At 38.0% G+C, this 21,348-nt stretch overlaps 1 protein-coding gene across 1 annotated transcript in view; it reads left to right on the top strand.

Annotated features, from left to right (window-relative positions):
* Nucleotides 1-2,148: 2,148 nt before the first annotated feature.
* Nucleotides 2,149-21,348, top strand: part of LOC102231365 (A disintegrin and metalloproteinase with thrombospondin motifs 16) — a 48,287-nt gene continuing 29,087 nt past the window's right edge. Inside the window, exons 1-7 of the mRNA XM_014473504.2 lie at nt 2,149-2,700; nt 2,849-2,936; nt 7,214-7,572; nt 14,954-15,374; nt 16,239-16,441; nt 17,636-17,719; nt 18,156-18,315. Of these exons, the coding sequence (XP_014328990.1) occupies nt 2,611-2,700; nt 2,849-2,936; nt 7,214-7,572; nt 14,954-15,374; nt 16,239-16,441; nt 17,636-17,719; nt 18,156-18,315 (1,405 nt within the window). The 5' untranslated portion in view covers nt 2,149-2,610. The remainder of the gene's footprint in view (nt 2,701-2,848; nt 2,937-7,213; nt 7,573-14,953; nt 15,375-16,238; nt 16,442-17,635; nt 17,720-18,155; nt 18,316-21,348) is intronic.

The following is a 21,348-nucleotide window of genomic DNA, read 5'->3' on the forward strand; positions in this document are numbered from 1 at the left end:
CCACTCAATCTGGCAAAAGTTCTTCTAAACATTGTGAGGACACATCTTGTCCACAGCCTTTTTGTCACTTTTGATAACCACAGATTTTCTGCTGAATTTAGTTCTGGACCCTGGCTAAGCCAATTCAAATCTTTTGAAGAAGCACATTTTCCTCTTATGAAATCATTCTTTTGTTGAAGTGAACATATGTTTGGACTCACTGTGATACTGGAACATAAAAATCAATCTTCATCTCAAGCTTTCCATGTAAAGTTTTAGTTCATACAAAGTTTTGGTAAGTATTTTCTCATTATATTTTTTGTCTTGTCATTTTGTCTATGCTGGCCAAAGCACCCCTTTTTGTGTCTCTGGTATTCTATATTTTCTAAAACTATTCATAACTAATTTTTAATAGAATATGCTGTATTTGTACAATAAAACCAATTGAAGCTTTTGAAATCTCAGCAAATGAGCAAACACCAGAAGGATTCTATTAGAACTACTGAACTCTTATTTCTGCATAATCAAATTCACTTTAACAGATGCTAAAGGATGGAAATTAAATTCTATAAAATGACATTTTACTTTTAGTTTTGTTCTCAAGCAGATTTTCTTAGTTTTCACCTTGAATGTGGGAAAAAAAAGTTGTTTTTTTTAAAAAATCAGTATGTGTACAAGACAAAATGTCAGTCTGCCTGGCAGGGACCATGCTGTCGTTTTTTTTGTCGATAGATCATGTAAACTTGGCCTTACAGTGGTAAAAAACAGGAATTTTGAAGTGCTTCTGCTACTGCAGTTACTCCTTTACACCAAAGGCAGGAGATTGTGCCAGTCGGAGTCAAAATGAAAAAGTTTATGGTGAGAGTTGCTGAGTTTGAAATGTTCACTCGCTCACTCAGGCAGGGGCAGGACCTGAGTTTATATTCTGAACACAATGTGAGTAGTGCAGTACTTTATAATTATGTGCAGCCCATTTCAAATAGCATGTTACCTCATCTGAGGAGACTGACAAAACGTCATGTATTTTGTCTAAATGTATGTTGTTACAAGAGATGCTACTTTTTTCTCCTGCAAAAAACGTTGCAATCTGTGCAGTGTTGCTGAAGTTGTTTTCCTTTTTTGCATTTAAGTGTTACACATTATTTCTTTGTTGAAATGTGTTGCTGATATCAGATCATACAAATGGTGCACTTGGCCTTGTCATTTCCTTTGTAGCTCTGTCTCTATTGTGGACAAAGCAGTTGAAGGAGTTACTGTAGCCACAAACTGCATGTAGTTTGTTTAGCTGCCACTACATGGAGCTACCACTGCAAGGTAGATTTTTGTTAACATAGAAAGTGAACTCACACTGCTTCTTGTGTTTATTTATTTTTGTGTGTGTGTGTCTTTTCTGGCTTCTCAAGTCCCGTTGCAGCAGGTAGCCATTCAAACTGACCCGGCGAGTGCGGGCCTGTGTGTGTATGTAAATTGGCATTAAATAAAATTTGACTGCACTGTATTGTAACCAAACTTGCAGGAGAATTTGAATTTCTCTGGATGACTGACCTGATCAGATGACCTATTTCTGCAAATAAATTGTATCTATTAATCTAGTAAAATGTCTTAAAATTATATTTATTGTGAATTGCCGCTAGATAAATACACTGTACTGAAATAAATAAATTAACATATTCAGTTGCAATTAAATATGGAAATGAATGTCATTGATTTTAGCTCAGTGCAATATTGATAAATCACTTAATTGCTAATAGAAAGCAAATTAATGCATCTGCACATGCTCAGGAAGTTAAAAACAAACATCTTAGGAACATCTTGTGTAACAACAGCTTCTTTTCTGAGTAAAACGGTAGGCTATTGGTGATTGGTCATGCATATCACCAAGTACTCATGGCAAATGCTTTTTTTGTCATAGAGGTGAAGGTCATCTACACAATTATATTCAATTATATTTAATCCCAACTGATTTAATGGGATACAGGGACATTTTTTTTTATTATTGTTATTTTTGCCCATCAGTTACTGCCGTTTGTTAAGAATGAGTTGCGGGAGCGATCGATACAAACGCAGGTGCCAAACGTGATTGGCTGCAAGCCGGAGTCTAGTTATCACCACCCCCTGCGCTCACTCCTCTGAACACACACTGTTACGTTCAGTGCTGCCTCGGCAGACTCCACTGAGGAAAGGGCTCAGTGCGACTTTCATAGAAGTCTGCTATTGCCAATAAGAATCACGGCCTATATTTATGACAATCACATGATTTCTCTGGGAGTCCAAGTGGTCCGCAGGGGGTCACTGGGCAGCGAGAGACACGGAGAGCGGCAGAGGGAGTGAGTGCTGAGGGAGACTGGGGGGGAATGATTGTTGTTGGGAGAAAAGGAAACATGACTTAACAGGGGAGAGGACCTGAGTTCATGCACTTTCTTCTTTCATCTGGACTCTGCGCTTGGAGAGGAATGGATACCAAAGTGGTTCATTTAAGAAAGACTACATCTAAAACTGGTTGATGCTTTGTTCAACAAACTGCTGCAGCCGTTGTTTGACTTCTCAACTCAAGCTGCTGGAAGCTCTCCCGAGTCTTTTTTTTTTCTTTTCTTTTTTCTTAATATATACATAAAAAGGTAATCCACAGAGATGGCTTTGTTGCGCCTTTTTCATGCAGCAGATATAACCCTGACGCGGTGGCTGATTTTGTTCTTCATCTGCTTTGTCACATCGAGCAAAGTAAGTCTACTGCACTGGATTAATTATCTCTTTAGCGCGCGTACGCACATGTCTGCAGATCTTATTAAGTCACCACATTATAATGTAATTGTTGAAAGCATACCAGTAGGTTTCCGGGAGACACGCTCACTCGCCCTTTTCTTCGCAGAGCGTGCTTCTGAATAATGGTGCAGACCGTGCAGGATATCAAGGTGCCTCGGCGGTTCTACGGTCGCTTAATTTGCCTCTCCACACAGGTACGTCAGGTGTTTAAAGCTAACTGACTGATTAAATCCCAAATGTTAGTTTTCGTGCTGTGATGTGCGTGTGCAAGCATACTTTTATTATAGCGAGCTTTTCTGCAGTGTCCGAATCCAAGAAAGTCTTTCCGCTGCTGCTTGCATCTCTGAGTCACCGCTCACCTGTGCGGCGCGTTTCCTCTCTTCACCACAGGGAGGCGACACACAACCTGGCAGAAAATAGCCAGTGTCTGCTGCTGCAGCAGCTGATCTCTGTTATCCGCATTATTGTTTCAGTGATTAAAATGATTTACCTTCTGTATGAATGAAGTTAATAAAACGAGACATGTTAACTAAAATTATAGAATAGACTACCCAAAGACTTCTAATCTGTACCAAAGATCTGAGAAAAGGTTACAATGCACTGGTTAGCTAAACAGCTGATAGCTAATTAGCTATTATCTAATTATTAGTGTAAGCAAGCATTTTCGTCTGCTTTTTGAGTTTGGATTTCGAAGCTGAGTCTACTTTTTTTTAAAGAAATAGTTTGTTTATTATATTGTCACTTCGATGTGTGACACTCCACTTCCTCATTATGCTTTCATTGGCATGTCAAATGTTCATCTATATCAAACATTTACAACATATTTGACACTGACACGATGGATTATAATGGGGGATATAAATTCACTGCTCACACCGGTGTTGACTTTATGTCAGACTGCTCACTGTTTTATCAGTGCTAATGACCGTCAGGACTCACTAAACCAACACACTAACAAACTGCAAGATCTTGTCTCAGTTCAGCAGACGTCAGCAGACAAACCTTCTGTGTCTGTGTGCACTTTTCCCGCAGACTCTTTGTTTGAGTATTGTCAGACACGGGTCAGTGCAGCTGTTTTTTTGTTTTTTTTTTTACTTGGAGTGGGACTGCTAACTAGAAGAGGGGGTGTCTGCATATGGCTGTGTATGTGCGCCTGTGCTAATGATGCAGGACAAAGCTGTGACTGAGAGGATCCATTTTTGCTTACATCTACATGCCTTACCCCTAATCGCTGCATTTCTACTCAATCAAACAGATTAATCGCAATGGCTAATACTTAAAGACTCGATGGTTGCCTTCAGCTGTAGCTAGAAACTGGTGCAGTCTACGCAAAGCACTGTGCTTAAAATATATGTATGTGTTAATGAGAGTGGATGTTCTGTTCATTCTGTGGGCAAGATCTTTACGACTGCCTCAAGATGGACCGCACAACAAAGTTCAAATCCCCAGTCAGTCGCGTTGCTTGTGATGACAGACTGTCTACCAACCTGCAGAGCCAAACATGTGTCTGGACTATATTTACTTACTATTAAAGCAGCTCACTCTGCACATGACCAAAAAATGACTGTAACTCACAATACATTCAAGATTACTATTATTAAATTGCCTTTTAACCTGAGAAAATGACCCATGACTCCATCAATGCTACACTGTAATAATGTGTCTAATATCTTGCAGAAGTTTTAACATCTTGGAACATTAACTGTTGTGACAGTTTGTCATGTTCTAACCACAAACTTCAACATGTTTTCTTGTGTTTTTGTAAGAGAGGTCAATACTGAGTTCTTTTAAGCATTGTAGTCAAGACCTCTTGCACACAAGAGGTCTTGACTACAATGCGTACAAGAGGTCTTGACTAGACCTGTTGTAGTCAAGAGGATCTTGACTACATTTGTTCAAGGAGGTTTAGCTCAAATGTAAAGCTTTGATCTAAAACCTTTACATTTTAGCTGCTAGTTGTTATTATTGTCCTACTGGAAGGTGAATCTCCACTCTGTTCCCTAGCAGCTATTCTTCCAGTATTCTCTGTGACTAGAATCATCTCTTCAACCATTTACTTTGACCAGCTAACCTGTCCTTACTGAAGAAAACTCTTGACATGGTGAAGGCATGTCAGGGTGATTTGCCAAGTTAGCTTGCTGTCCCACTTTGCATGCAAGGCAAAAATGTTAGCGTTGGTCTAGTTTAACAGTACCTTCGGTCCTATGACTGCATTGCCCCCAATGGTTGGTGGCAAACTGATTTCTGTGGCATTCTTTCAATGTTACTTTTCTTTCCTCTTGTTATTCTACAAGATCTGTTGATCTCTCCAACTCTTCAAGAGTTGAATGTTCAAGCATTCTTTCCTTTGTTAAATATTAAATGATTGGTGAACACTGTATTATACATTCTAAACTTGGAACATTGTTTTATGACATAAGGTTCACTGCATCAACATGACCTTCATGATGAGGGTGTATCACAGTTTAGACTTAAAACTGTGCTGTTCAAATGAACAGTGGGCTTTAGAAATTGATTTTTATTTCAAAACCAAAAATCTTTTACCTCCGAAATCAAAATCATGCTTCATTTTCTATTGGTCAACCACATAAAACCCTTGTTAACTACTCTGAACTTTGTAGATGCAACATTACAACTACAGAGTAGGAATATTTTTACCAGGCAATTTAAATGGCAACTTTCTGCTACAATTAATAATAGAACTGTTGTTATTTTGGGGGGTGGGAGGTTTGTGCTTTTAAGGGAGTTACAAGCGATCATCACATTTCGGAGAACTGTCCATTAGTTTCTCTTACCAGAGGAGTATTGTGTGTATAAAAGTTTGAGGGGACAGGCTTGTGACCCCCTACCATGCTCCTGTATGACCTGCAGTTATGCAGCCTGAAATGCAGTAAAACACTAAATCTAACATAACTCACATTCTGCAGAGGGGTCTGTTTCGGAAAAGCCTCCTTTACTTGTAATTATGTCTTGACCCTGCCAGCAGAAATATACGAGTAAGGTCAAGGAGAACATAAAAAAGAAATGGGGAAAAAATATGTTATACTTTTTTATTCTAGATGAAATACAGCGAGGAGAACAATGTTCACTTTGTTGTAATCAGCACAGACTTCGGAGAAAAGAGTTTCATTCTTGCCAAGGAATTAAAAAAGTGTTTTTTGCATTCCAGTCGTTTCTGAATCATTTCCCAGAAAAAACTGAATATCAAAGCTATTAATATTGAACTGAATTGGTCAGAATTTATATTCAATGATTTTAACTCAAGATTGTCTAAAAAGAAATATTCTAGTAGCTAGGTAGGCAGTTGGGTCCTATGAGTTTAAACAGACCAAGTGTGAAAACAAAGATGCATATGTGAAAAAGGATATTGTGTGAAATTATATACCAATCATACTGGCAGAGCCTACCATATAAGACTGGAAGTATTGTTAAGACCTAGGGTTGTTTCAGTTGATTTAGTTATGCCATGGACCCAGTTTCATGGTGTCAGCCTATTTACAATGCATCTGGAAAGTATTCAGAGCGCTTCACTTTTTCCACCTTCTGTTGTGTTACAGCCTTATTCCAAATTGTATTAATTTCTCTCATAAAACATCTACACACAAATGCCCCATAATTACAGAAAAACTACTGCTCTCATTTCTGTCTGTTTTCAGGTTAATAAAAACACTTTTGTATATAGCGAGTTAAGTGGTGTGTTTGGAAATCAAAACGACGATACTCGCATGCTAACCATCCATGGTGAAACATGGAGGTGGTAGGTTCATAGACTGGATTCGTTTTGCTGCTGCAGCTGAATGATTTATCAGCATTGATGCCACAGGGACTTTTAAGTTTAGTTCTTGTATCCATGCAATTCTAAAATAAATGTAGAACTAGACAGACAAAATTTATTTGAACACACAATTCTGTGAAAATATTACAATATTTTAAACTTTAATCAAATGGCATTGGTTTGCAATAATCTGCTGTACATATAAGAAATTTCACCAACATTAACCAACATAGCAATTTAGGGGATTGTATAGTATAAATTAGTAGAACATGAACATTTTTGTTTTTAAGCGGACTGGATCATTATTGTGTTTTTTATGCTTAGATTCCCTTTACAACATCATAAATCTATTGAATTGTTATGGCATTATGGCAACATCCAAGATATTTGGGCTTAATTTGGCCTCTCTCACTGAGTAAAAAAACAAGTTTTATATTGCCACATATTTCTTAAATTGTGTTTTACTTGTTTAGCTTCAAGGCTTCCTTAAAAGTCTGGACTTTTGAATAATAATCAAACAAAAACATTTTCCACGCCTTCTCTATGTCCAAAGAGTAAACACTGTCGTTAAATGACTGGGATACTTGTGCAGTTGCTTAGATTGCATTCTAATTCAAAGGCTTCAATATTTATACAATTTCGCATAAGTAATTTTCTTTCCCCGTTTGTTCCTGTCCTCCTTTATCTTCCATCCAGAATATGAAATAGTAACCCCATATGAGGTTAACCACCAAGGTGTGTACATCTCTCATGAAATCGCCCATCATAAGCGTAGAAGACGACGTCGATCCCTGACTTCAGGTGCAGAACATCCAGACACTGGACGCAGCCTTGAAGCAGTCCACTTCCAGCTCAGGGGCTTGGGCCAGGATTTCCACTTGGAGTTGAGGGAGGCTTCGGAGAGCCTGATGGCACCTGGCTTCACTGTTCAGGTCCTGGGAAGAAACGGCACAAAGAGCCTGAGGGTTTACCACCAAGACGACCACTGCTTTTACCAGGGGTCGCTGAGGTCAAGGGTCAACTCCTCAGTGGCACTGTCCACATGCCTGGGAATGGTGAGTCTGAACATGCACAGAATCAGGTTGCAGCCTCTGCTGGGTAGAAAGAAGGGAGAATATGTGCTACCTAGCAGAACTATACAGGAACTTTTATTTAACTTTTTCACCTTACAACCGCACACTGTGATGTATTTAGTTGGGATGGTTGTGCTGTTTGTTCTCATGTTTGTTAGCTAAACTGTGAAACCGTCAGAGAACAGTTGTGTTGTAGGCTGATTAAATGACACACAGCTGGACTCTATTTACTAATTAGGTGTGTTCACAAAGCAACTGGCTACACCTGAATATATGTGCCACCCATTCTTTCAGGCTTTTTGTTTTTTGTAAACTGGTCTGAAAATCTGTCCATCCACTTCACAATTATATGATACTTTGTGTTTCCATATCAAATAAAATACCATAAATACATCAATGTTTGAAGTTGCAATATGGCAGAATAGATAACAAACAGCTGCAAAGCGAACTTAATTTTTGTTTTGTTTTGTTTTGTTTTTAATCTGTCAAGAGGTCAATTGAACTGAAAGTGCATCTCTGGGACAATCTTGATTTAGTTTAGGTTTTGGCAGCATTTACATTTGTCATGGAGTGCTTTAATCACACTCCCCGAACTACAAAAAATCAGAAGTTTGGGAGCCAAATAAACTTAACTGGTCTTGATGGTGTGATAATTACAAACACGCTGAAGCCCACACATCAAGAAACAAGAAAGTTAGCAACCCATTCTGGTTTTCATCTGAAAAAGTGAGAGACTAAGATTTAATCAAAAGTAAATCAGAAAACAGGGTGAGATTGCAGTTATATTTGTAAATTGAGAGAAGAAAAGTGGTATTTTAACCCAGAAATGCTTAATAGATACTAGGCACTGGATTACTTGCGGCTCAATGGAAACATTGAAAACTTTATTTGGTACAGTATTCCCCAAATAGCATTTTACGCGAGGTAATATCAGTGGAAATTTGCTGAAACACCTTATAGAAGTGTCACTTGTCTATGCAAACTTTTCAGAACAAAAGCAATGTACATTCAGAAACCATAAACTGTGTTTAATCCCATCTAAGGGTGTAAAGCACCACCTGCATGTTTTGTTTCTGTTTTTTTCTGGTGGTTTGATAAGACAATTTAGTTTATGTCAGGCGTCCCTCCTCAGCTTAATAAAAGTAATTTCATTCAGGTATTGCATTGCTGAAGAGAATTTTACACTTATTTTGCTAGTTTGTGCAGAAGCATGGCCTAATTTTAACAGTGACCACTGTGGTCTTTGTCTGACACAAATGTGATATAATACAAAAAATAATAATCCTGAAAGAATGACATTTGGTAAGTCAGCGTGCCGACCTCTAGTATTATTTGAGCCCTCTTATGCCAATAAAAAAAAACTTAACTTTTATGGACTTAGGTATGATCCTTTTAGTCTAAAAATCCTATACACATTATTTTCTCGGTTTTCACAAGGAACATTTTTTAACATAATAATATAACTCACTTTAACCACAGCCTGGCACTTTTCTGTCTTTAACTGTATTAAAAGCCTGAGTCATACTGGTAATGTTTAGATTTGTAGAAACCACTGCTGTGTCTGAGAAATGCCCTTTGAAACTAGAGGTTTCAAATGGCACATCTCAAGGGACACTTGCTCATCTGTACGTGTGTATCTCCTCAGAGGAGTTCCAAATAAAAGATTTAGCCATGAAGAGCTGCAGCGCCCATAAATGTGGTTCTCACGGTTGATGTTGGTCAGGACAAAGTGGGCCATTGCATCCAAAGGGAATTGGAATTTTTCTGTGCAAGTTGGAAACTACAATTATTTGTCTGCAATCCAAGATATTAAAGCTTCAGGGGAAAGATAAAGATAAGGTTCCCAAAATATCCACATGTCCCATACCAGGCTCCGAACCATGTTTTTGTTTTTATAAACACGTATTTTCACAACATTATCTCACCAAAAGCAACTGATTATAAAATAAATATTAACATTAATCTAGACATTAAATTAAACTCCCCCAGAGAAGTACCTATAACACAAGTTTTATTTACTTTTATTTTTAGTTTTTTTTTTTGAGGACGATTTAGCTAGTTTTAGGTTAGAAAGAAATAATCTTAGCATCTCTTAATGCATAGATGCATGTCTTATCCATCAGCATCAATAATAATTAAGCAGTGAATACATTTTTAATTCATTATTCATCATTTATTAGAGCGATACTATGCCACGGCCTACACAAGCAATGAGAAAACTGCTGACTTGACAATAATCCATAAGAGAGTCATTAGTTAAGTCTGTTTTGTCATTTTTTTGCTTCTAATGCTGTGGCTGATTGATGTCCAAGTGCATCTCAACAAATAAGAACATAATCATAAGAGTTATTTTAGTCTAGCAACTCAAGTCAAAACGTGACACTAACATCAATTCATTACATACAAAGTAATGCTTCTTCAGGCCTTTATTTCTGTTCATTTGGAGGAATTAGTTTTAAGATGTAGCATGGACATGGGTTACAACTGTTCTATTTCTTGTGTTTAACTACTCACCCTTAGACAACATCTGAGGTGTCTTATCTGGGTTAAGGAGTAAAAAGGACCAGCCTGTTGCTTGGTGGTCTAATGTCTTTTCAGTCTTGAAATTGGATCAGATACTGACTTAAGTACCATCACCCATTGCAGGCAAATTGCCTTATACTGCTACACTGTGCACAAGACAAGGGGCCACGCACTCTGCTATGACATGGAAATGCAAAGATTTTATTGGGAAAGTCATTACTTTCTCCTGCTCTAATTGTGGCAGCCCCTACACTTGGTGGACTGACATGATTGTACATTTTCTATTTCATTTCAAAATAAGGATCTCATGGAACATAGACGTCCAGGTGCTTGAGGTCTAGCGTGGTGTGTCCACATTTCATCTGCAAGTGTTGGTTCACCGTGTTTTTGTAAGTTCAAGGTCAAAGTAGCTTTCAACCAGCAAATATTAGACCACTTATTGTTTCCCTCTGCTGACAAACTATATCCAGATGCTGTTTGTGTTTTACAACAGGACTTGGGATCTATTCAAACTGCCAAAGATTCAAATATCGGAATTAATCGATGACAACAAGAATATCATGCTTATTGGGCTGGCTTACCTGCCTGACCAAAACCCCATCAAATACTTTTGCAGTAATGAAATTTATGGGACACTAGACCTATAACAAAACAAGTCATACGCCATTATTAAGGCAACTGAGGCTTCCTTAAAGCCTTAGCATTGTCACAGTCTGTCTGCATCTTCTTTCTAAATGTAATTACTAGAATAAATGATCTTTTTAGCAATATCCTATTTTGTTATAGATGCATTTATATAGGCCAAGTTTGGCAACAAGCAAATACTGGCAACAGTCTCCCTAGTGATCCTCAATTTACTATGTTACAACTTTGATCTGCTTTTTGTTAACCATTGTTGGGTCTTTTATCCTAAAAAAAAACATTGTTGGTTCAAAGCCCTTACGGAGCGCAGATGTGTCTGGTTGGTAAATGTAAAATAGAAAGCATAAGAAATCATAGTTTAAAAAAAAAAGATCAAGAGATGAAGGTTTTAAGGGTCTTTAAAACAATAAATCCCTACAAGGGTGAGTGATGGGAGAAAAGTAAAAGACGCCTTTTCAACTTTCTCCTTCTGGCAGCCCCGATGGTGGTTATTCCAGCTTTGATGACAGTAGAGATTAACCATGAAAGTCCCTTTTCTCAGAAGCAAGGCATTGGTGGAAGAAACTTAGCATGCCAGTCTCACTAAGCTCACAATCCACCTGCCAAATATTTTCATACTCTGGATGGTCGCACACATGTGAAAGGAAACGTCATATTTCTGTTCCTCCTTTGTGTCGACTTTATGTTGCTGCATCTTGACTGGATTTTATTGTGGTGGGTATTACAGGGTCAGCAAAGTGCTTTGCAGAAATTTTCACTTTAGCAATATTAATCTTTTTTGTTTAGTTTTTATCTTGTAGTCCCTCTGCGTGGAGTTTGGCCATATTCAAAGATAAAAGACAGGGAAATATTGTAACTCCAATATCAGTCTAGTATTGGAATATTTTGGGGAATAAAACTCGAATCAATATAGTTAATGTACAACTATTTTTTTTGCCAAAAAAGGTTATGTTTATATAGTCATATGTGGTAAGTAGTAGTAGTATGCGGAAAAATAACATTTGGAGATTTTTTTAAGACTCTTTTTCTAAAGAGCTGGTAAGACATTAGTTGAGTAGACAATTTTGCATTTAAGGATTTTTTTTTTCAAATTCGCATTAATATTCTCCCTTCAAATTCTTCTGTATGTCTTTGTACAAAGTCACTTTCTCCCACTTCTACCAAAAACCTCTTCTTTCTTCTGAAAAAGTGCTGGTGTATTATTTTTGCCCTGAGGCTAGCAGAAGCAGTGATAATTTCATGCTGCACACTTGTCCCACCTCTGGGATTTCCAGGATTATATGAGGGATGCTCTACTGATCTGATAGAGCTTTGAAAAGAGAATAGTGTGGTCTTGACATGTTGCTATATCCAATGTGTTGCATACCATTCATGAACAAATCTGGAGAGAAAAAAAAACAGTTTTGCCTGTTTTATCATGTGTGAATATCAATCATTGTTTCCCTAGTCAAGTAAAGTAGATTTCGGGTGGATCAGAGTCGTGTCCTGGTGGAAATCCCCAATTAATTTGGAGAACTAAATAAGAGAGACACATACTGCACATTCAGGTGCACCTTGTAATGCACTGAATGCCCCCCTTCCTTTCCGTTATAGTCTTCTCACCTGCCCACCCCCATTCCTGTTGCTGCTTGTCCGTGTGAGTCTTGACTCTGGAGAGCCCAGCTGTTTGCGCCCTCCCAAGTAGTGTTTCAGCATTTTATGACAGCTATTTGCACCTAGTGGAAGACAGTGTGTAATCTGATGACTCTGGCAATGTAGAACTGGGACCAGTGTGACCCAGTCTCCTGAGATAGACAAAAAGTCTGCAAAAAGTCACGTTTTGCAGATTTTTTGTGCAAACTATCAAGCCATTGAGAAAGCTGTTCTGTCTCCCGGCTTTTGACGTAAGACAATGAAAGTATATGCATAAGGGTATTATTATTTATTTATTTTATTTTTTACAAGGCTTAAGTCCAAGATTGTCTCCAGCTCTGAATGTCTCTCTCTATGTATTCTTCTGTTATACTGGTTATGTTTGTCAGGAAACAGCAGTAACTTTATGGCTACTCTTGCAGCTAACAAACACCTGCAAACAGGAACTGCTTTCCATGAGTCTGTTCTGAGGGCATAAAAATTTACATATTTGAAAAAGTATGAACTTATATTTATACTTGCAAACATTCATCTAACTGTAACAATGTTTTTGCCTTTCTTTTTTGCATTTACACATAAATGTTGTACTGTAGTCAGACTTTCATGCTTGTACATATTGCATATTCTCCAAACACTACTTTTGTGTGTGATTTCACTATCTGCTTCAGCCCATTTTTCTGTCTGTAGTGACAAAAGACCTCACACTCCACTCAGCAAAAAGAAAAGGGAAAAAAAAGGGACTGCAGTCAATTAAATGTGTTTCAAAGAAATGACCGAATTTGCCAAATGCGTTAAGTCTAATGCTCCAAAGCCAGCTGACTGTCAGCACAGATATGCTGCATCTTTGGAGAGATTGAAAGAGACAAACATGAAAGAGGAGAGAAAAGTGCATCCAAGTCACTTAGTCTGCGGTAGTCATTAGAGGATTTTTTTTTCTTGTTTTCAGAAAAAGGCAAAGATTAAATTTGCCAATAGATTAAGTATTTTAATTTAACCTCTAAAATTAAGACTTAGACTTAGACTGACTTTATTGTCATTTTGCATGCACAGGGTGTATACAGAACGAAATTTCGTTGCATACGTTTCAGGACAATGTTTTGAGGTTTCAATGTTGTGAGGTTACTCCAGACATTTCCTCATTACCTAATCCTAAAAAAGGAAACTTGTAATCACTGATGTATGAAGTAGGGAATTAAAACTTTTGCCATCTTGATAAAAAAAAAAAGTGCTGATAGCCAAATAGTTGCTTTTTATTTTTTTTGCCACACTCCCATGATGCAAATCCCTTGTGCCACCACATCCTAATTGTTCTCAGTTGGATTGAGATCTGGTGTGTGTGGAGGCCAGTTAAGTACCATGATCTCATTGTCACGTTCAAGAAACCAGTTTGGGAAGACTTGAGCTTTGTGACGGAACACATTATACTGCTGGAAGTAGCCATTAGAAGACTGGTACATTGTGGTCATGAAGGAATAAACATGGCTATGATGTTTAGGCAATGCTTAGTTAATAGTAAGAGGCCTACAGCCAAATATATCCACCACAGCATTACCCCACCACAAGAGTGAGCCATGAATACAAGGCATGCTTTTATGTTTTACGACAAAATTCTACCATTGAAATGTTGCATCGAAAATTAAAATTTATCACAGCAGGGAAAATTCTTCCGATCTGTTAGTGTCCAATTTTAGTGAGCCAGCGGGAATTATAGCTTTAATGTTCTTAGCTGACAGAGGACCCGATACAGGCTGTTGCTGTTGTAAGCCATCTGCTTAAAGGTTCTGCATGCGGTGCATTCAGAGAGGGAGTTCTGCAAATCTTGGTTATAGCAAGTGGTGCTTATTCTCCTTTTCCCTTTGACATCAACAAAGCATTTTCATCCACACATAACTGGACATCCTCTTTTCTTCAGACCATTTTCTGTAAATCATAGAAATCACAGTAGCTTGTTTTTTGTAATACTCAGACTAGCATGTTTGGCTCCAACAACCTTGGTACCTTCAAAGATTTGCAAAGTTATTTGAGAAATGTATTCTGAAACTTAATTCAAAACATTTAACATAGTCAAGGCAGTAAGCATGTCTAAGCTGAGTTGTAAACAAGAGTGTAAGTTGTGATTGAGTGAATGTTTCTCGCACTATGCAAGTCTTGCTGATAAGTAGCAACTGACCTAAAACAAGAAAACAGATGTTAGGGGTGAAGAGCCTAGGCTAATAATTGAGCTGCACAGAAGTTTAATGGGTTCAGATTTGGAGTGACCAAAGGTCACATTCTGTCTAATTGCTGACCAAGACAAGTTGAGGAGCTCAACCAACAGCAGAAGTGAGGTAACATACTGGAGCTATTAAGTGAGTTCAGCCCTTAGGCTATGTTCGTTAGAAGAAAAAATTCTACCTCCCAAGTGTGCAGGATAATTTCCCCCCTTGTTATCATTTTTAACTATTTTTTGATGAAAAAAAACACCAAAGCCAGACATATTTATTGACTGCTGATGGATTCTTTGAAAAGTTACAGTCTGCCCAAGAGTAATGGAGTAAGCTGAGTCGACTTTTTGTTTTGTCTCTAGTCAGGTTTTATCCGAACGCAGGATACAGACTACTTTCTAAGACCAGTGTCACGTAGCCTGGCAGAGAAGGAGAACTTCACCGCTCCCGTCAGTCACCAGCCACACATCCTCTACAGGAGAGATGGAAACTCCTGGTCGAAGCAGAGCTATCACAAGCTGCAGAAGAGATCCACTGATGCATCTCATCACAAACCACACAGAAGCTTCCTCTCCTCAACAGAACCCACCTACAGGGCATATAAAGGAGATCAATACAGACCACCCATAAAGCAAAAAAGTGACATCCACATAAACCTGGGTGAGAAAATTAACGGCACGAGTCATGGAGACCGACTGAAGCATCTAGAAAGCAGCCGTCACCACAGAGATTACAGACACGGAGAGAGGCAGAGGCAACACTTCTGTGGCAGAAGGAAGAAATGTATGTAAGGGCAATTTCTCATTTATTTTCCAAACTAGCAACATTCATCTTCCTCATTGTGCTTAGAAATATTTAAAATTTCTATAGTTGCTTTGTGCCGACATGCTAAACAGAGGACTTGGAATGAAGTACTGTAGAAATACCACATTAACATTTCTTTTTTTCACTTATGATGTAAGTAAATTTATTACTAGGTCAAAATACGTAACTTTTTCCCCCACATTTAAGTTGTTTGTATTTCTATACTGGTCAATTCCATTCACAAATTTTAAAACATAGCAGTGGTAGACTGTAACATTCAAAATTATCATGACAGTAAACGTTTCAAAATACAAGGTTCTGCACTGGAAGTGTTTTGCTTTCATTTTCCAGGATCATTATTTAAAGATTTGATTTAAGTGTTCATACATTTCATGGTAATTGTAATTTTTACCTGAACATGACGCTTATTTGAGGTGTTAAGGACTTAAGGTTTACTTACTCGGTATTCATTATGTCATCCACATGAGCAGACATGAACCAGGGTCTTTTACCACCAAATAAACATGAGACGCAACTCACTTCTGTCATACTAGGGCCCAGAATTTAACCACACACACACACACACACACAAACAGTCAGTGTGTGGGTTTTGCATGTGGAATTAGGGAGGATTGCCTGGCATGCAAAACCCACTCTTGCGTATGAAGATCAGTAAGCAGCTATGTCTGATAGTTCGCCAAAGTAAATGTTCAATAAGGACTCTTAAGTCAAATTACTTAACATTATCCAACTTAACTCAGTTGTGACAAAATGAAAAATTGGAATGAGTGTTATTTAATTTTAATTACTTATATTTTTTTGTCTTGTAATTACTTTTCACAGATATGCCTAAACCTCCACAGGAGGACGTTTTTATCCTTCCAGATGAGTATAAGATTGTCCCCAGGAACAAGCGGGCAGTGCTGATGAAGGATCAACCCAATCAGAAGCTCAATGTGGAGATGCTGGTTGTAGTTGACAAAAAGATGATGGACAACCACGGCCATTCGAACATCACTACATATGTTCTTACTGTGCTTAACATGGTGAGAGAAATTTCTATGCTGCTACTAACAGGCTATGGGCCATGGATGTTTGAATTAGTTGATACCAGACTGGCTTGGGAAAGTACAAAAAAAATGCAAGCTATGACAGATCTTTGGACAATGAGTGCTGTTGTTTTTAAGATAGGCTATTCTGTGACAAGCTAAAAAAGCTTTATTCTGGTAGCTTAAAACTAGAAATTATATATTAAATCAATACTGAGCAACATAATCACAGCACTGTAATATGGGAAATATTTAACCTTCAAATGGCGGTCCATTCCGTCATACATTTTTAAAATGCAGTCATGGTAGGCTATCATATTCCAAATGATCAAGACAGTAGACTAGTTTTAAAATACAAGGTTGTGAGCTGGCAGTGGTTTGTTTTCTTTTTTGGGTATATTTATTCAAGAGTCCTTTCATGTGTTGTCAATGCACAGATTGTAACTTTAGCTGAACATGCAGTTGATTTGAGGTGTGAAGGCTTAGGGTTTAGTAACTGGATATCCATGTCTTTTATAAAGTCTGAAAGACACAGACAGCTATCAGAAAGCACACATCTACAAACATGAAACTGATACAGAGTGAGGTCATTGGAACGGCTTTCAGTGTCCCTCTGCTGATCTTAGCTCATCTGCAAGCAAGGTCCGTCATGCTCGTTTTGCTACTTAATGACTGACTGACAAATCCAAAGATAATCCCTCTATTTGCAAAACATAGTTCTGTCTAGTAGACCCGCCATGGAGGAGTCACCTAAATACAGAGTGAAGATCCACAGAAAACACCCAAATCCTTAACTCTACCTGCCAGCTCTCTAGAGTGTTAAGAAGAACATTTGGTATTTGTTGAAAAGGTAATTAAATACATCACTCAAGTAATCACATAGGTTTCTGTCTTTCCTGAAGCAGAATGAAAAGGCAAATGTGTTTTATGATTACTAATTTAAAATAACGTACTTTATGTTGTGTACCTGAAAACACAGACGCTCCATGGAAACTGTTTCCTTCAGGTGGCAGCCAAAACATGCTGAATCACTGGGACTCTTTTGATCAGAGTAGGATGTGCAAATCTAAACCTCTGTCAAACACCGCGGCTCTGCCATTATGTGTCGCTGAAAAGCAAGTTATAGGTAAAAGAAAGCACGAACAAGGTGTGTCAATAAATGTTGTCTTCTTTGTGTGCTCTTCCTTGTAGGTTTCCAGTCTATTCAAAGATGGCACTATAGGAGGCAATATAAACATAGTTATAGTGGGTCTCGTTCTCTTGGATGAAGAGCAGGTGAGGATATACATGCCAAATAAAATGTCCGCACATCATCAAAATTGAGCCACATAAAAGTAGTATGGAGCCTTGGAAAGAAAAAGACTGCATGTGTCAGGTCTATTATTCTAAAAGGCTAAATATTAGGATTATTTTCATTGGATTGCTGTAAGTTTTATGAGGGAAATTTGAGGGCAGGAGTAGAAATAAACATCAAGATGCATAGAAATGCATGCATCTTGGAGAATAGTGTTTTACATCCCGCGTGCAGTAAAGTACATGGAATAGATTTTCACCCTTCTTTGAAAATAGAAGGATGAAACTTTAATATCCATCCAAAGATCATTTTTGATGGAATTAGGGAGTGTTGCAATAAATCAGGCAACAATTCTTTATCTTTGTGAAGACTATACAGTCTTATGTTCTACTTTTTTATCTACTGTCTCTCTCTCAGGATGGCTTGGTAATCAATCACCATGCTGACCACACTTTAAACAGCTTTTGCCACTGGCAGTCAACTCTTGGGGGCAGAGAAGGCCGACACCACGATCATGCCATCCTTCTTACAGGACTCGACATCTGCTCTTGGAAGAATGAGCCCTGCGATACCCTTGGTATGACTTCATTGCCCTAATTGCAGCCGGAGTGCTCAAAATTTGAAAAATAGCAAACACTTACTTTAAAATTTTGATGAGTAGTGATTGTAGTGTGGTGATGAACTTTTGAGGACGTAATATGCACTCTAACACAAACATCGGTACTTCAACTCACAAGTTTTTCTCAAGTCAAAGAAATACTCTGACAGCCTTTATTTGTGTAATGGAAACATGTGCTGTCCACATTGAGAGGTCTGGCAGCCATACAATGTGCTGCACAGAGGCCACTGTACAACAAGGCAAAGGTACAATGCCTTGCAAAAGTAGTTATGCTCCTCTAGCTTTTTAGCACTTTGAACATGCTAAAATCACAGACATCATGGATTTTTACTGGGATTTCATGTGATAGAGCAGAAAGTGGTATTACTGTGAAAAGTGGATGAAAAACTTTTTTATTATTATTTTTTTACCTGAAAAGTGTAGCCTGCATTTGTGTTAGCCCTCTTCACTCTGATACTCCCACACAAAACAGTGCAAGGAAATGTCTTCAGAAGTCAACTAATTAGTTATTAGACACTACCTGTGTGTAGTTTCATCCTAAATATAAATCCAGCTGATGGCCACAGAAGTTTGTAAGAGAATATTAATGAACTAACAGCATCACAAAGACTAAAACAAAGCAAAGAGATCTGAGTTTAAGTAGCATAGCAGTTTAAAGCAGGGTTAGGTTATGAGTCAAGATTGCAGGCCTTAAATCACTGGTCAATCTATAAACTGAAAATGCAAAGGGTACGGGCCAACTGGAAATATTTTTTTAAACATTTTCTGCTAATCTGAGAAGCCAGATAAGGAAAGCAATAAGCAGAAAAGGAGCTAAGGTGGCAATAGTAACATTCGAGGAGTTGCAAAGATCCAAACTTCTGCCAGGTAGGACAACTATTCGTCATGTACAAATCTAGTCTCCATGAAAAAGTGGCAGGACGAAAGCCACTTTTTATACAAAGCCAGAAGAAGTTACATTTGACCTAAATCCAATCAAAAATCAACGTATTGTAATAAAAATAATTAGCGTTTCAGATTTTAATGTGAAGCAAAAGTGAAAAAAAAATTCAAGGGCTATGTCTACTGACTGTACTTTTAAAATAATCACAAACATACACAGCATAGTATGGTGTCACACCAGCCTACTTTTACAAATCTGCTCTGATGTGTTCTGCCAGGATGCTCCTGTTCCCTCTTAATATGTGACCTGGCATGGTACTTTCCAAACCACATGGTAACAATTTGCTGGCTTGGAAGGAATAAAAGTAAGGTTTTCCACTAGACATAATGAAAGATATTATGCTAATCACAACCTCCAAAAATGTGCTTGGGACTGTCTCTTTAGACACACCTTTCACATCAAAGTTCCACAATAACCCCCCCAAAAAAACACAACATTGAGGACAGAATTAGTCTTGAAATCAGTGAGCAGGTCAACATTTTTCTCAGATCAGATGGAAACTGGAGGATATCTCCTCTGTACCCAGAGACAGAAGAGCTGATGCTGGCATCTTTGCAATGATTCAAGCTTGTTCTGCAGCTACATCTTACCCCTTGCATTTGGTAGTGATTACATGTTTATTACAGCCTCCAGAGGTGGGTCATTGGAGTAACATTGTTGGATCAGTTTTGACCCCCATTTCAAGTTGGGACCTTACAGCTGATCGAGAGACATAATAGATATAGAAATGAATGGATGATATGAAAGGGGGAACTGTTAGTCTTCCTTGCTGTCAGAAAATAAAAGAAAATGTATTCTTAGTGTTGAAATCCTTTTTATAAAACTTCAAGACAGGACTAAGGGTCATCTTTGCAGTCTTTGACTAAACCAGTGAGCATAGTAGAAGTCAACCTCTGCTACACCGCTGACTCAGGTAGTCAAAGCCCCACATCGGCTGGCTTGTAGAAGTGCATTTCAGCTTTGCAGATTGAAGGAGTGGTATGGAGATTATGTAGGATTTTGTGAACAACCAGCTGCAGGATTTGAAAGCATAAACAAACTCCAGAAATCCTTTTCAATTGGAAGAGTAAGCAGAAGAGATACAATTTAATTCTTAAGCATTTCCTCGGGCAATTAAAAGATTGCGGACTGAGTTTGTCCATTATTATTATTAGTAAAGGGGGACTTCTGTTGCATATTTTAAGCCTGATTCTGACCTCAGTGCAGCGAACACCTCCTCAAACTGTTTACCTATTGCTTCGGTTTTTGCTGTAAAGGCCTTATATATGTGATTGTGTGTGTAGGTGCCTGTTTTTTGTCAATCAAAAAAAGTTAGTGCTGACTGATTCTCAGGGGTGCAAGATAACATGGCCCCAAATAAAAGTAGTCATCATATAACAAAGTTTGTTTGTGTTGCCATTACATCAATGTTTTCGACCATATTTCAAAAGCAATATATGATACATGATCTGCTCCTTTCCTGACATTTACATAGACTAAATTGTAGTTCTCACAGTCAATGTGCCTAGTTATGTTAAATATCATTACTCACATTAGATATATACATGAAGACATTACATTTGGGGTTTTGCACTTTGTGGCAAATGGCTCTAAGTCATAAATTAAGTAAACCATGAGGCTATATCTCCAAGAAACACTGAGACAAAAACAGTTAGGGGCCCCCATATGCATTATCCTGTTTGATTCACAGCCAGGCATATATGTGTCTGCCAGGAAAGCAGAGACAGAGGGAGAGCGGACAGAGACGAGCACAAAGGCAGTTTAATAGAGAATGAGAGATATAAGAAAGAGGTTGGGATTTTATTTATTTTAAGTGGAGTAAAAAGTAGCATAGGGATTTGCAAAGTTAAGCATATGGGAGGGATTGTTGCTAAGGGATGTCCTTGTTTGATTTTCTTACGCATACAGTTCATAGACAGTAGAAATTAGTGTAAGATTTCCTTTTACAATTTTGGAGTTCATCTTTCTTCGTGAATTGAGCTAAGAAACACAGTTTGTCAATGAGGGCTGTTCGGATCTGGATTTTTTTAATTTGTCTGTAAAGACAG

Source organism: Xiphophorus maculatus, chromosome 3 (assembly GCF_002775205.1).
Source record: "Xiphophorus maculatus strain JP 163 A chromosome 3, X_maculatus-5.0-male, whole genome shotgun sequence".
In the NCBI taxonomy this organism is placed as follows: Eukaryota; Metazoa; Chordata; class Actinopteri; order Cyprinodontiformes; family Poeciliidae; genus Xiphophorus; species Xiphophorus maculatus.